Genomic DNA, 16,416 nt, shown 5'->3' with positions numbered 1-16,416 from the left:
TTTTGAAATGAATAGCCTATAGAGCACATTTTACTGAAAAATGGGTGCATTACATACCTCATAAAACATGGGTACATCCTTGGTCTTCTTGATTTTTGGGTTTCCCAGTTCATTGATCTGTGAAGCATTTCATTCATTGGTTGATATACACTTGACTGTGAACAATCAGACTTTGTGTTACTGACCTTTTCTAGGGTGGTGTCCCAGGTGACTACGCTGAAGAGCCTGCGAAGGGGCTGCTGTACGGCCAGCAGCAGAGCACCGGTCAGCTCCTCATCCTCCAGCCTCTCTCCCACCACCAGAGAAATGCTGGCCTTCCAAGTCTCCTAGCATCATCATCATCAGACAACACTGATCAGTGAAGAACAACAACATAGCCAAGTGGCAAGTGAAGTCACTCCCTGCTTGTGTAGCTGGCCCCTTAAAGTTTAGTGTGTTTAAATAGCGTTTCACTAGCTAGATATCTAGCTAAAGATAGCAAGCTGTTAACGTTCCCTACCTCCTCAAATGGTGCATTAGTGAGTCCAGTTTCCCAACCTTTGTTTCCAACTGCCGTTGCACCAGCAGCAGACACTGTCCCGCTTTTCACTCTTTTTGGTGGCATTTCCTTACCGTTTTCGGAGAGAAACTGACCTATTGACTTGAATCAAATTGCATTATATTATGAAATCTCTTGAACTTAACGTAAACTAAAACAGCCACTTCCAGCTGTTAGCTTGCTAGCTGACGTTAGCTAGCATGGCTCTTCTGTGTACAGTCCCCTGACGCTTCGGTTGCTCTTAGCAACAGGTTGAAGGGGCGGGTCATCAGTCATGCAAAATGACATCTTAACTTTTAATTGTATTTATTTATTAATTTATTAAACAAATTGCCAAAAGACGCACTACTGAATATACCACTATTAATAGAAATCCACGTTCAACTCCCAACACAAAAGACACAGAGACCACATTTAATCAATTATTTTTATCCGTTTTTTTTCATACAATCATAAGGAGTGACATGGAGAAAAAAGCTTTGCATAGAGTGAAGCTCTGACAAAGACACAGCCTCGAACCCCCCAGCAGACAGTAGTATCTAATCCTAGAGTCCTGCCGGTCACAGGACCAGACAGGCAGACAGCCAGCCAGAGAGGAACAGGCACAACATTCCATTACAAAAAGGTGAGAACAACTGAAACATGGATGCAACTTTCAAATTGGTCACAATTGGTGATAATATATATATATATGCATGTTGTGTTGTAGTTAAAGTGTTTCTGTGAGTAAAGAAGTAGTGGGTTGGTGTGATGGGCTATCAGTCGGTTACTCAGTGACGGTGGTGAATGTGAAGACCATGGAGGTTGAGAGACCGAGACTTGGATGAATAGAGTCAAAAGCTCCAATTAAAGCCCCAAAACATTGGTACATTCAGTGCAGATCAGGGTCTCCAACCTTTTCTGACATTAGATCTACTCATTTCTTACTAGATTTTAAAATAGGCCCATTCTTCTCCTCTCCCCTGCAACTCTTCTCCGGATCCTTGATACAAAAGAGAAAGTAGTGCAGTGTATTTTCTGTCAACATACCTGGTAAAATAACGATTAACAAACAACTCTAAAATCAGAGATTTGTTGTCAGTGTTGCTTTTCCTGCTTTTAGAATTTTTTTCACTTTCAAAATTACAAATGTTCATGGAAACAACTAAATGGGATGTTCAGAGTCCATGTCACTTGTTAAATCCCCTCTGAGGACAATTTAGGTCTGGAAGAAAACTAACAAATGTAGATATCTTTGTGTAATTTTCCTGTAATTGCGCATCTGAGTGAGGAATGTGCCAGTCTAGCAATGGTTCCATACTGCTGCGCATTTCATGGCAAAGTTTTCAAATAACAGATACTCATTATATACTTCTGAAGGGTAAGCCTACTTGCAATAAATATTTAATTTAAAAGGTTTTAGGGAAAGTATTTATGTCAACTCACATGATGGTTTATCACGTCAACTGGCTGGAGTGATGGACAAACGCGCGCACCACTCAGACAGACAGGGGCAATGTTGCTGGGAATTCATTGGCAGACAGAGAAACGTGTACTAAGAACTTCTTACAAGCCATCCCAGGACATGTACAGTATTCCCATCCACTACAAGACCATGGTGCATACCTACGAAACACCAAGAGAAACTTCCCCTCCCTAGCTTCAGTCTTTCAGTCTAAACTACACCAGAACCCGTCCCACCTAGCTACAATTTATTAAGAGGAATGCACTAACTGTAAATCGCTCTGGATCAGAGCGTCTGATTTATTACTAAAATGTCAAAATAATAAAAAATAAAAATACATGTAATGCCACTGTGTACTTCCCTTTCTTTTAGTATGTTTTTACCGTAAAACATGTCATATATCTGCCCTCAGTCTCTCACTGGCCCTGGGATGATGGAAGAGAATGCAGGAAGTTGTTCTATTTCAGTCCCTTACATTCTGTTAGCTACATTCCACAGTCTCGGGACGTGATGGTGGCTGGGTGGGGTCACAGCCCTGAAACAAAGACATTGGGCGCGTTTCATGTCATCGTTATTGCAGTCGACACACTGCTCAGATGATAGTCCCTCACAACGTCTGGAAAAGTATTTACCTTCTGTCAACTCACATGATGGTTTATCACGTTTATCAGGAAGATGTTCTATATCACATTAATATGATATACATATAATATGGTAATCGGCTAAAATGCTCAGCAGCAGCGCGACTGCAATAAAGCGCGACCTGGAACGCACCCTGAGAGTAGAATATGGTGGTATCAGAAGGCAGACTACGGCCTTCTGACTAAGGCAGAGTATGAAGTGAAAAACATGACAAATATGTGTTTCTATAACTCTTCCTTCATATTCTCATTACTCCTCGTCTTAAAACTTCCTAGTACTGTAGATACGTCTATAAAATATATTTTTTCCCCTCACTTGAAAACCGACATTCCACCCATCAAAACAGTCAGTGTAATAGCATACCATGGGCACCTGTGCTTATATATGACTTCAACATGTTCTCTGTCACGAGTCTCTATTAAGCTTTAAATGTCCCTTGACCTTACCATCACCCACACACAGATCACATTATAATTGCATGATGTAAGCCTGTGTGTGTGTGTGTGTGTGTGTGTGTGTGTGTGTGTGTGTGTGTGTGTGTGTGTGTGTGTGTGTGTGTGTGTCTCGACATGCAGATTGTTAATCACCATGTTTTACTTTCATTATCATGGTCATACAAACATCTGTCATTATACGATGTTATATCAGGGGTCCCAAACCCTATTGAAATAGGAACATATCAAACCAACAAATTCAATTAGGTGGCAATCAGGATAATAAGTAGAAGCAAGTTAAAAACAAAGAGCAACAACCAAACATGAGGGATTTGAAAAGTTCAGATCACCCTCTACTCTGGCAGTGTAGGTCAATGATAAAGTGACGATGACAATCAACATACTTGCAAACAATGAAAAGAGCTAAAACACTGAAAGAGTGTGTGTGAGCTTGTGTCTAACATTATGGGAAAGCCAACTCAATGTAATGTCTTTATCGAAACAATCCGTAGCTGAGTTTGGTTATCCGTGCTAATGGCTTGCCCTGAAGTCTGGTAAGAATGAGGCAGCCGTTTAGATTTGACGAGTCATCGAGCGACGTACAAAAACCACACATTTAAGCGCATCATCATCGTGATATCAGTCAGTATATTCAAAAAACATATCGTTGTTTGTGGCAGTTACAAAATGCATTTTGCAGATAGATGAAAAGCCTGTAGAGAGATCCAAGTTCAGCTTCACCACACAAACACCACCGCATCCCGATAGGCTACTTCAGTGTTCTGTTCTAGAACACACCTGTCAGAGTGTTCAACAAGCTCAGGTCACAAAGCTGCCTGGACCTTGATTGGTTGGTTCTCTTTCCCTGACAGGACAGGAGGCGTGGCCACAGCAGCTGAAGAGCACCTGTATTGTCTTCCTTCATCTCTTCCTCTCTCCTCTCATCCCCTTCTCCAGGAGCAACACTGTCCTGTGATGTCGGCCTCAGCCTCTCAGAGGAGAGATGTCCTGTAATGTCGGCCTCAGCCTCTCAGAGGAGAGATGTCCTGTGATGTCGGCCTCAGCCTCTCAGAGGAGAGATGTCCTGTGATGTCGGCCTCAGTCTCTCAGAGGAGAGATGTCCTTTGATGTCGGCCTCAGCCTCTCAGAGGAGAGATGTCCTGTGATGTCGGCCTCAGTCTCTCAGAGGAGAGATGTCCTTTGATGTCGGCCTCGGCCTCTCAGAGGAGCGATGTCCTGTGATGTCGGCCTCGGCCTCTCAGAGGAGTAGATGTCCTGTGATGTTGGCCTCGGCCTCTCAGAGGAGCGATGTCCTGTGATGTCGGCCTCGGCCTCTCAGAGGAGAAGATGTCCTGTGATGTCGGCCTCGGCCTCTCAGAGGAGCGATGTCCTGTGATGTTGGCCTCAGCCTCTCAGAGGAGAGATGTCCTGTGATGTCGGCCTCAGCCTCTCAGAGGAGAGATGTCCTGTGATGTCGGCCTCAGCCTCTCAGTGAGATAAAGCAGCTTTGGTTTTGCTCTCCAGGAAAAGCTCGACCACCACCTTCCTTACGTGACTCCACTGGAAATCCGTATTTGAAATAATAAAACGTGAGGAGCCAGTTGGAGTCTCACTCCGGGTCTTGGTTTTTGTTCCTTCATTGTGCGATTGGTTGGAGGCTTACGAGTCCATCTCTCCCATTGGTCTAATGGACTAACAAGGGTGTGAGTGTTAGGGTGCTCTCCTTTGGTTTGTGTTGGCAGTGTGTCTAAGTGACCTTAACCGTAACAGGGAAACCCTGGCGTTGTGCAGGGGTCATGCCCTCTGATACACATCGGTCTATTCTCCTCTGTTCAGCTCACTTCAGGAAGGTGAGTGTGTATAAAGATACAACAGGGTGCCAGACAGACTAGACAGTCATCCCCTTGAACCCCTTGGGTTCCTCTACCTCTGTGATACTACAGTTCAGAGGTCAGGGTCAAAGGTCGTAGGAGGAGTGGGGGTTAAAGGATAAAGGTGATAGGGGTCATCACTCCAGGCCGAAGGTGCTGGTCTCTTCCACGGCAGTGAGCATCTTCTCGTGCAGCATGGAGAAGGATGGATATGGAGGGAGGTCCAGCCGGTTGAAACAGGTGTGAGCCCTGGGGAGGAGACAACCGCACACACAGTGACAACAACAACAATATACTTCAGTCTGTATAATACCTTTTCATACTTTATACTCAAATTGATAATATACTACATGAATTCACTTAACCTTACAAGTGAAGTTAGTTCCCTTGGCCTTACAAGTGAAGTTAGTTCCCTTGGCCTTACAAGTGAAGTTAGTTCCCTTGGCCTTACAAGTGAAGTTAGTTCCCTTGGCCTTACAAGTGAAGTTAGTTCCCTTGGCCTTACAAGTGAAGTTAGTTCCCTTGGCCTTACAAGTGAAGTTAGTTCCCTTGGCCTTACAAGTGAAGTTAGTTCCCTTGGCCTTACAAGTGAAGTTAGTTCCCTTGGCCTTACAAGTGAAGTTCGTTCCCTTGGCCTTACAAGTGAAGTTAGTTCCCTAGGCCTTACAAGTGAAGTTAGTTCCCTTGGCCTTACAAGTGAAGTTAGTTCCCTTGGCCTTACAAGTGAAGTTAGTTCCCTTGGCCTTACAAGTGAAGTTAGTTCCCTTGGCCTTACAAGTGAAGTCAACACAGTAGTTTACCTGGGTAGAGAGGTAACTTTGCCCCATTTCTCCACACAGAACCTGCGGGGTCCGTTGCTGCCTCGGAGAGAGGCGAAACCCTCGTAGGGAATACTGGAGGTACCCGTCACAAACTAACAGAACAGAAAGAAGAAGGTCGCTGTTACTCACTGTGTGTGTGTGTGTGTTTGTGTGTATGTGTTTGTTTGTCTGTGTGTGTGTGTGTGTGTTTGTTTGTATAAGTGTGAGTGTTTGTTGGTATGTGTGTGTGTTTGTATGTGTTTGTGTCTTTGTTTGTATGTGTGTGTTTGTACGTGTGTGTGTTTGTATCTTTGTTTGTATGTGTGTGTGTGTGTGTGTGTGTGTGTGTGTGTGTGTGTGTGTGTGTGTGTGTGTGTGCACCCCCACCTGTAGCAGCCTGAGTCTCTGCTCGTTGTTGAACCTCTCCACCGCCGCCCAGAACCAACGGATCACTATGTGGTTGTCATGGTAACCTGAGGGAGGCAGGAAAACAGACAGACAGACAGACATGAGTCACTCAGCAGCCTGGCCTTTCTCTCTGGTAGGCCTAGTTACTTCAGCTGTTCAACCAGACAGCTAGCTAGCTAGGGTATACTGGTATATACTGGCCTTTCTCTCTGGTAGGCCTAGTTACTTCAGCTGTTCAACCAGTCAGCTAGCTAGCTAGGGTATACTGGTATATACTGGCCTTTCTCTCTGGTAGGCCTAGTTACTTCAGCTGTTCAACCAGTCAGCTAGCTAGCTAGGGTATACTGGTATATACTGGCCTTTCTCTCTGGTAGGCCTAGTTACTTCAGCTGTTCAACCAGTCAGCTAGCTAGCTAGGGTATACTGGTATATACTGGCCTTTCTCTCTGGTAGGCCTAGTTACTTCAGCTGTTCAACCAGTCAGCTAGCTAGCTAGGGTATACTGGTATATACTGGCCTTTCTCTCTGGTAGGCCTAGTTACTTCAGCTGTTCAACCAGACAGCTAGCTATGGTATACTGGTATATACTGGCCTTTCTCTCTGGTAGGCCTAGTTACTTCAGCTGTTCAACCAGTCAGCTAGCTAGCTAGGGTATACTGGTATATACTGGCCTTTCTCTCTGGTAGGCCTAGTTACTTCAGCTGTTCAACCAGTCAGCTAGCTAGCTAGGGTATACTGTTATATCCACTTCTTTCTGTAACAGCTCTTCCTAATTGGAAAGACATGTAAAAAACATTTCCTTCTACATCTGAATGGAACAATGGACTATCTTTACTGCTGCCTGAGACCCAGACAGCAGCTCAAAATGACATTAGGAAAGGTGCAATACACAAAGTTATTGTCTGTGTCTTAAATGGCACCCTATTCCCTATGTAGTGCACTACATTTGACAAGAGCTGTGCACTATATAGGGAATAGGGTGTCATTTGGGCTCCCGGTCTCCCCTCTCCCCCTTGTTCATACCTCCTCTGTAATCTGTGTTGCTCCTCCAGTCTGCCCCCTGTCTCTCACCCTGTCCTTTCCACATCTCCCCCTGTCTCTCCCCTCTCCCCCTGGCTCTCCCCTCTCCCCTGTCTCTCCCCTCTCCCCCTGTCTCTCCCCTCTCCCCCTGTCTCTCCCCTCTCCCCTGTCTCTCCCCTCTCCCCTGTCTCCCCCAGTCTCTTCCTCTCCCCCTGTTCATACCTCCTCTGTAATCTGTGTTGCTCCTCCAGTCTGCCCCCTGTCTCTCACCCTGTCCTTTCCACATCTCCCCCTGTCTCTCCCCTCCCCCCCTGTCTCTCCCCTCTCCCCCTGTCTCTCCCCTCTCCCCTGTCTCCCCCAGTCTCTTCCTCTCCCCCTGTTCATACCTCCTCTGTAATCTGTGTTGCTCCTCCAGTCCACCAGGTCTATCTCAGCGGTGCCAGCTATCACCAGCTCCAGCTCCCTGGCATCGAACACTGACACCAGCCTGGAATCCACCACCTGCATGACACAGTACAGGGCATCCAGGCTACAAACCTTTGTATCCCAGTTGGTAGAGGCTGGTGCTTGTAACAGTGCTGGGTTAGAGTCCCAGCACCACCCATATGTAAACTGTATACACGCATGACTGTAAGTCGCTCTGGATAAAACAGTCTGTTAAATGGCATGTATTATTATTACAAACACAACTAAAACAAACTCAATCCCATTATACAGCCTTCCTATCACATCCTATCACACACAGCCTTCAGCTACATCTTGCCCAATTTGAATTCAGTTGTTGTTGATGTCTGTGAGCAGGAAGTTGCCCCAGTGTGTATGATGATACTGCTGAGTCTACATTTATCAGAATCTGTATCAGGAGATGTTTGAGGAGATATTTTATTCGGAAAGTCCTTGTTCTAGATCGTACCTCATAGAAGCCCCGGACCAGACTCTCTGTCTGCTGAACCACTCCTCTCTCAATACGCCACTTCACCATGCGCTCAATGTACTCCTTCTTATTCTTCTCTGACACCGGGATGTTGGCCCCGCCCGGCTTCAGCTCTCTCTCTGTGATCTACACACACAGTACATACACATGAGCCTTATAACTTACACACACACACACGCGCACACACACACACACACACCTGTCCGAACACCTCCTCATTGACAGTGAAGGTGAGGTCCAACATGTCCTCGATGTCGTTGTCCTTCATCCACTGGAGACTCTGATGGAACTCCTCATCCAGATACTCCAGATCACTCAGCTCACATAGGCTATAGAATAGTAGAGCAGAGTAGAATAGAGTAGAGTAGAATGGAATAGAATAGAATAGAGTAGAATAGAGTGGAATATAGTAGAATGGAGTGGAGTAGAGTAGAGTAAAATAGAGTCGAGCAGAGTAGAGTAGAATATAGTATAATAGAGCATAGTAGAGTAGAGCAGAATAGAGCAGAGTAGAATGGAGTAGAGAAGAATAGAGTAGAGTAAAATGGAGTAGAGTAAAATAGAGTAGAGTAGAATAGAGTAGAGTAAAATAGAGTAGAGTAGAATAGAGTAGAGTAGAGTAAAGTAGAGTAGAATAGAGCAGAGTAAAATAGAGTAGAGTAGAATAGAATAGAGTAGAATAGAATAGAGTAGAATAGAGTAGTGTATAATGGAGTAGAATAGAGTAGAATAGAGTGGAGTAGAATAGAGTAGAGTAGAATATAGTATAATAGAGTAGAGTAAAATAGAGTAGAATATAGTAGAATATAGTATAATAGAGTAAAATAGAGTAGAATATAGTATAGCAGAGTAGAGCAAAGTAGAGTAGAGTATAAAATAGTAGAATAGAGTAGTGTATAATGGAGTAGAATAGAATATAGTAGAATAGAGTGGAGTAGAATAGAGTAGAGTAAAATATAGTATAATAGAGTAGAGTAAAATAGAGTAGAGTAGAATAGAATATAGTATAATAGAGTAGAGTAGAGCAGAATATAGTATAATAGAGTAGAGCAGAGTAGAGTAGAGCAGAATAGAGTATAATAGAGTAGAGTAGAGCAGAATAGAGTATAATAGAGTAGAGCAGAATAGAGTAGAGTAGTGTAGAATGGATTTAGGCAGGAGGTCAGTGAACTGTACTAATCTACATAACCACATGTCTGGTACAGTCTTAAAATATCTAAAAAATACTCTCTAGTTATATAGTATAAAGCCCTATATTCAACACTGAACCTCAAAGCCTGTTCCACAGCTGTTTTCATTGTTCCCCTGTAATCAGGGACTGATTTAGACCTGGGACACCAGGTGTGTGCAATTAACGATCATGTAGAGCAGAAAACTAGCAGGCGCTGGACCCTGTAGGGTAAGAGTTGAATACCCCTGGTGTATTGCTAGAATTAGACAGTCCAGGTGGTGGATACGTACATGCGCAGCAGGCCCTTATAGAAGGGTCGAGTGAAGAAGGCATCCAGTAGGTATTGGTGGATCAGAGCCAGGCCCAGGATACGCCCGCTGAAACGGAACCTGTACAGGGAAGGAGAGAGAGAGAAGATACCTAGATTACACATGTTATTACCCAGGTCCTAGTATAGACAACAGATGGTATTACCCAGGTCCCATTATAGACAACAGATGGTATTACCCAGGTCCTAGTATAGACAACAGATGGTATTACCCAGGTCCTAGTATAGACAACATGTTATTACCCAGGTCCTAGTATAGACAACATGTTATTACCCAGGTCCTAGTATAGACAACATATGGTATTACCCAGGTCCTAGTATAGACAACATGTTATTACCCAGGTCCTAGTATAGACAACAGATGGTATTACCCAGGTCCCAGTATATACAACAGATGGTATTACCCAGGTCCTAGTATAGACAACAGATGGTATTACCCAGGTCCCAGTATAGACAACAGATGGTATTACCCAGGTCCTAGTATAGACAACAGATGGTATTACCCAGGTCCTAGTATAGACAACATGTTATTACCCAGGTCCTAGTATAGACAACATGTTATTACCCAGGTCCTAGTATAGACAACAGATGGTATTACCCAGGTCCTAGTATAGACAACATGTTATTACCCAGGTCCTAGTATAGACAACAGATGGTATTACCCAGGTCCTAGTATACACAACAGATGGTATTACCCAGGTCCTAGTATACACAACAGATGGTATTACCCAGGTCCTAGTATAGACAACAGATGGTATTACCCAGGTCCTAGTATAGACAACAGATGGTATTACCCAGGTCCTAGTATAGACAACAGATGGTATTACCCAGGTCCCAGTATAGACAACATGTTATCACCCAGGTCCTAGTATAGGCAACAGATGTTTTGGCTCGTCCCTTCAGTACATGTCCATTAATCACCAGGGCTGGGCTCCAGTCAAATTGAAGTCACTCAATTCAGGAAATTAATTAGTTAAAATTCTAAAATGGAAAAACTTTTGACACAAAAAGCTTCTTGAAAGTAATTGAAAATAGATTACATTTTTTCAATTACTGAATAGGAATTTCAGTTTGTTTCCAAAATTGACCCCAACCCTGCTTATCAGCCAACAGACCACAGACCACTCCGACCCCAACCCTGCTTATCAGCCAACAGACCACAGACCACTCCGACCCCAACCCTGCTTATCAGCCAACAGACCACAGACCACTCCGACCCCAACCCTGCTTATCAGCCAACAGACCACAGACCACTCCGACCCCAAACCCTGCTTATCAGCCAACAGACCACAGACCACTCCGACCCCAACCCTGCTTATCAGCCAACAGACCACAGACCACTCCGACCCCAAACCCTGCTTATCAGCCAACAGACCACAGACCACTCCGACCCCAACCCTGCTTATCAGCCAACAGACCACAGACCACTCCGACCCCAACCCTGCTTATCAGCCAACAGACCACAGACCACTCCGACCCCAACCCTGCTTATCAGCCAACAGACCACAGACCAATCCGACCCCAACCCTGCTTATCAGCCAACAGACCACAGACCACTCCGACCCCAACCCTGCTTATCAGCCAACAGACCACAGACCAATCCGACCCCAACCCTGCTTATCAGCCAACAGACCACAGACCACTCCGACCCCAAACCCTGCTTATCAGCCAACAGACCACAGACCACTCCGACCCCAAACCCCTCCCCGTCTTCAGTTCACTCACCACTCGTGATGGTTGTCTACGAAGGCAGACATGGGGCTGATCTGAACGGTGTAGGTGTCGTTGGCGGAGTACTCAAACAGGCCGTAGTACGGGTTGAACAGCTCTCTGGACACCAGGAAGAAAAACTCTCTGGACGGGCCGCTGTAGTCCAACCTGCAACACATCCAGGGAGATACATTATCACACAAAGGAACGACGTAGATAGAAATATAACATCATAGAGCAGACAAAGTGCATTTCTAACTGAAATATTCCTCAAATGTTTCATTCTATTGAACCCCCCCCCCCCCCCCCCCCGGCTTCTGGAAGAGTAGAGGACAGGCAGTCTGTCTGACTCACCCCTCCTCTCCCAGGAAGCTGACATAGAGCTTGCTCCTCTGCAGGTCTTTCCGGGAGTAACACATGACCTGGTTGAAGGCATCCTCCAGGAGATGATCTCTACGGATGATCAACCTGGGGGTTGGGGGAGGAAGAGACACACACAGGGGGGAACTGGTAAGGGCAGGAGGGCGTGGATGGAGGGTATGTGGGTGGACCACAGAACTAGAATGAGATTCTATTTCTTTGGCCGGAGCACCAAAGCATTTAGCTAGATCAATAACGTATTCATTCTTTCATATTACAGTATTCATGCATGAATATGAATCTATATTACAGTATTCATCCATGAATATAAATCTATATTACAGTATTCACACATGAATATGAATCTATATTACAGTATTCACACATGAATATGAATCTATATTACAGTATTCACACATGAATATGCATCTATATTACAGTATTCATCCATGAATATGCATCTATATTACAGTATTCATCCATGAATATTAAAACATGTTACAGTATTATATTGATGACAAACACCCTCCCCACTACATACTTTAACTTCCCTGGGCCCTGGCCGTAGCCCTTGGTCTACATACTTTAACTTCCCTGGGCCCTGGCCGTAGCCCTTGGTCTACATACTGTAACTTCCCTGGGCCCTGGCCGTAGCCCTTGGTCTACATACTGTAACTTCCCTGGGCCCTGGCCGTAGCCCTTGGTCTACATACTGTAACTTCCCTGGGCCCTGGCCGTAGCCCTTGGTCTACATACTGTAACTTCCCTGGGCCCTGGCCGTAGCCCTTGGTCTACATACTGTAACTTCCCTGGGCCCTGGCCGTAGCCCTTGGTCTACATACTGTAACTTCCCTGGGCCCTGGCCGTAGCCCTTGGTCTACATACTTCAACTTCCCTGGGCCCTGGCCATAGCCCTTGGTCTACATACTTTAACTTCCCTGGGCCCTGGCCATAGCCCTTGGTCTACATACTTCAACTTCCCTGGGCCCTGGCCGTAGCCCTTGGTCTACATACTTTAACTTCCCTGGGCCCTGGCCATAGCCCTTGGTCTACATACTTTAACTTCCCTGGGCCCTGGCCGTAGCCCTTGGTCTCCAGTTTGCGGTAGAAGTTTCGCAGTTTGGCTTCAAAGTCTCGCTTGTAGGGGGCAGGGGCACGGGCATTAGCTCGCTGTGTTCCTGGGGGAATACAATTTGACAGAGAACGAGGGATGAGTGTGTGCTCCCTACAAACAGAGAGAGAGAGAGAGAGAGAGAGAGAGAGAGAAACAGACAGAGACAGAGACCGAGAGACAGAGAGAGAGAGAGAGAGAGAGACAGAACCACCCAGAGACAGAGTTAGAGATGGAGGAGGAGACAAGAAAAGAGCCCCCTCTATACCTGTGTGAGTGTGTGAGTGTGTGTGTGTGTGTATGTCTGTGTGAGAAAAAGAGAGAGAAATAGAGAAAGACAGAATGGTAACAGAGAGAGGTGTAGAGAAGCCTTCTCACCAGGTGAGTTCTGTGGGGAGGACACGGGGGAGCTTCGTGGGGACTGGCAGTAGCTGGGGTGCAGTAAGGCGTGAGGCGGAACATATGACATCACTTCCTCCTCAAACAGGCTGCCAGAGAGAACCAAGAGAGAGGAGACAATGTCACTGAGAGCTACAGAGACCCAAAGTAACAAAACTGGGTTTGAACTAAAGCCTAGGTTTGAACTAAAGCCTGGCTCGGGGAGCTAACACAAGTCATCAGGTCTCAAGCACAAAGCTTCTCATACACTGATAGTCGTGAGAGGCAGGTACAGATGTAGGATCTTCATTTGATCACCCTGTTGCAGGAGAACTTTCCTGCAGTGCAGAAAATGTAAAACGTGTCGTGTGTTTGAGGCTTCTGAAGTTTGTGATTTCCACTTAGAAATGTCACATTCCCCTGGACACATTTCCATTCATTATTATCCATTATCTCCTGTTGCTGCAGGATTATTTTCCTTCTGTAGCAAACTAGCTGAAATGAAGGTCCTACATCTGAATAAGGCAGGTATGAGGCAGGTACAGGTATGAGGCAGGTACAGGTATGAGGCAGGTACAGGTATGAGGCAGGTACAGGTATGAGGCAGGTATGAGGTAGGTACAGGTATGAGGCAGGTATGAGGCAGGTACAGGTATGAGGCAGGTACAGGTATGAGCAGGTATGAGGCAGGTACAGGTATGAGGCAGGTATGAGGCAGGTACAGGTATGAGGCAGGAACAGGTATGAGGCAGGTACAGGTATGATGCAGGTACAGGTATGAGCAGGTATGAGGCAGGTACAGATATGAGGCAGGTACAGGTATGAGGCAGGTACACGTATGAGGCAGGTACAGGTATGAGGCAGGTATGAGGCAGGTATGATGTAGGTACAGGTATGAGGCAGGTTCAGGTATGAGGCAGGTATGAGGCAGGTACAGGTATGAGGCAGGTACAGGTATGACAGTAGCTCACCTGAGGAGGATGACCAGGTCTGCATCACCAGACAGCCTGGCCAGACCAGAGGCCCCTTCATTACGGATCAACTGCACCTTCTCCCTGTGGTGGAGAACAACAGAATGATCCTTAACCACTCCTTGGAGGTATAGTGAGTGAGTTGACAACAGTAGTGAATTTAGTAGTGAGGGTTTGAGGTACTGTTCTGAGTGAAGTGAGGAGGAGGAAGGAGGGAGGGGGAGGTAGGAGGGAGGGAGGGGGAGGAAGGAGGGAGGGGGAGGGAGGAGGGAGGGGGAGGAAGAGGCTGCTGACCTGAGCCAGTGGTTCCTGATAAACTCTGTCTGTCTCTCCTGCAGGATCTCAAAGATATTGGGTTGTCGTAGAAACGCCACAATCTTGTCGTTGTAAGCTGAAGAGAAGGAGTTGAGGACAGAATGAGCGATGTGTGTGTTTGTGTGTGAGTGTGTGTGTGTGTGTCCACTCACCCACTGGCACTACGTCTTGGTACTGGGTGCGGCTGACCGGGGTGAAGGTGCTGGATGGGCGGGGCATTACAGGGGGTCCTCCTCCAGAATGACGAGGGTGGTCACCCACCTGGAGCACAGAGAGGTGGTTGAGTTGACTGATGAGTGTGTGTGTGTGGCTCACCATGTCTTGTGTGTGTGTGTCTAACCATGATGTGTGTGTGTGTGTGTATGTGTGTCTCACAATGATTTGTGTGTGTTTGTGTGTGTGTGTCTCACCATGATGTGTGTGTGTGTGTCACCATGATGTGTGTGTGTGTGTGTATGTGTCTCACCATGATGTGTGTGTGTCTCACCATGTGTTGTGGGCTGACCTCGCCAGCGCTGTGGCTGCGTTGTCTGGTCAAGTGCTGGCGGTGGGCCAGGAGGCTGCTGGGACGTGTGCTGCTCTGAAGAGGGAGCCGAGGGTCGATGAACGTAGTGGCCCGGCAGTTGTGGTCCACAAAGAAAGGCTGTAGAGACAGACAGAATGAGAAGTGGAGAGGTTAGGGTCATTGGTAAACAGAGAGAGACACAGAGAGAGAGAGAGAGACACAGAGAGAGAAAGAGCCAGAGAGAGGGACAGCGAGAGAGAGAGGGAGGGAGAAGAGTAGAGAGAGGGACAGAGAGAAAGAGAGAGCGGGACAGAGAGAGAGAGAAGAGTAGAGAGAGAGAGAGAATAGTAGAGAGAGACAGAAAGAGAGACAGAGACAGAGAGAGAAACATAGAGAGAGAAGAGTAGAGAGAGAGACAGAGAGAGAGAGGGACAGAGAGAGAGAGAGGGACAGAGAGAGTTAGAGATGGAGGAGGAGAAAAGAAAAGAGCTCCCTCTATACCTGTGTGTGTGTCTGTCTGTCTGTCTGTCTGTCTGTCTGTCTGTCTGTCTGTCTGTCTGTCTGTCTATCTGTCTGTCTGTACCTTGCCAGTGTGGTCGTGCTTCAGCTCCCAGCCACGGGGCAGCTCCAGCTGTTTGTTGGAGAACATGTTGAGGAAAACCACCAGGTCTCTGTTGTGCTGGTAGCGCTCATAGTGATGCGTGTCCCGACGCACCTTACTGATCATGTGTTTCAGGCAGGTGTTACCTGTAAACATGCGGTAGGCACTCTGGGGAGAGAACAAGAGAAGAGGAGAAGAGAGTGGAAGAGAACAGGGAGAGGAAGGTGCGAGAGCAGAGGAGAGAAGGGGAGAGGATTGTAGAGGGGAGGAGGGTGGGAGAAGAGAGAAGAGGGAGAAGAAGGTGGGAGAGGAGAGGAGAGAAGGGGAGAGGAGATGGGAGGAGGGGGGAGAAAAGAGGATAAGAGGGTGGGAGAGAAGAGGAGAGAAGAGGAGAGAAGGGGAGAGAAGGGGAGAGGATTGTAGACGGGAGGAGGGTGGGAGATGAGAGAAGAGGGAGAAGAAGGTGGGAGAGGAGAAAAGAGGAGAGGAGATGGGAGGAGGGGGGAGAGTAGAGAATAGGAGGGTGGGAGAGGAGAGGAGGGGGGAGAGAAGAGGATAGGAGGGTGGGAGAGAAGAGGAGAGAAGAGGGGAGGAGGGTGGGAGTGGAGAGAAGAGAGGAGGAGAGGAGGGTGGGAGAGGAGTGGAGGGGGGAGAGAAGAGGAGAGAAGAGGGGAGGAGGGTGGGAGTGGAGAGAAGAGGGGAGGAGAGGAGGGTGGGAGAGGAGTGGAGGGGGGAGAGAAGAGGGGAGGAGGGTGGGAGTGGAGAGAAGAGGGGAGGAGTGGAGAGGAAGAGGAGAGAAGAGGAGAGAAGAGGAGAGAAGAGGAGAGGACGTGGAGGAGAAGGGAGGGAGGACGGTGGGAGAGTTGAGAAGAGTA

At 46.9% G+C, this 16,416-nt stretch overlaps 2 protein-coding genes across 2 annotated transcripts in view; both read right to left on the bottom strand.

The window, feature by feature from the left end:
- Nucleotides 1-771, bottom strand: part of spag17 (sperm associated antigen 17) — a 55,624-nt gene extending 54,853 nt beyond the window's left edge. Inside the window, exons 1-3 of the mRNA XM_036951398.1 lie at nt 500-771; nt 186-326; nt 58-117 (exon numbers count right to left, since the gene is read on the bottom strand). Of these exons, the coding sequence (XP_036807293.1) occupies nt 58-117; nt 186-326; nt 500-604 (306 nt within the window). The 5' untranslated portion in view covers nt 605-771. The remainder of the gene's footprint in view (nt 1-57; nt 118-185; nt 327-499) is intronic.
- Nucleotides 772-3,253: 2,482 nt separating this feature from the next.
- LOC110516423 (E3 ubiquitin-protein ligase HECW2) overlaps nt 3,254-16,416 on the bottom strand; it is an 87,082-nt gene continuing 73,919 nt past the window's right edge. Inside the window, exons 16-31 of the mRNA XM_036951593.1 lie at nt 15,524-15,709; nt 14,923-15,078; nt 14,588-14,696; nt 14,415-14,511; nt 14,121-14,204; nt 13,150-13,259; nt 12,718-12,838; nt 11,655-11,768; nt 11,316-11,468; nt 9,553-9,651; nt 8,291-8,420; nt 8,071-8,217; nt 7,544-7,658; nt 6,117-6,202; nt 5,730-5,842; nt 3,254-5,178 (exon numbers count right to left, since the gene is read on the bottom strand). Coding sequence (XP_036807488.1) covers nt 5,067-5,178; nt 5,730-5,842; nt 6,117-6,202; nt 7,544-7,658; nt 8,071-8,217; nt 8,291-8,420; nt 9,553-9,651; nt 11,316-11,468; nt 11,655-11,768; nt 12,718-12,838; nt 13,150-13,259; nt 14,121-14,204; nt 14,415-14,511; nt 14,588-14,696; nt 14,923-15,078; nt 15,524-15,709 — 1,932 coding nt within the window. The 3' untranslated portion in view covers nt 3,254-5,066. The remainder of the gene's footprint in view (nt 5,179-5,729; nt 5,843-6,116; nt 6,203-7,543; nt 7,659-8,070; nt 8,218-8,290; nt 8,421-9,552; nt 9,652-11,315; nt 11,469-11,654; nt 11,769-12,717; nt 12,839-13,149; nt 13,260-14,120; nt 14,205-14,414; nt 14,512-14,587; nt 14,697-14,922; nt 15,079-15,523; nt 15,710-16,416) is intronic.

The sequence above is a fragment of the Oncorhynchus mykiss genome, chromosome 18 (genome assembly GCF_013265735.2).
Source record: "Oncorhynchus mykiss isolate Arlee chromosome 18, USDA_OmykA_1.1, whole genome shotgun sequence".
Classification (NCBI taxonomy): Eukaryota; Metazoa; Chordata; class Actinopteri; order Salmoniformes; family Salmonidae; genus Oncorhynchus; species Oncorhynchus mykiss.
The sequence above is the reverse complement of the archived record's forward strand: the minus strand, read 5'-3'. Positions and strand labels throughout refer to the sequence as shown.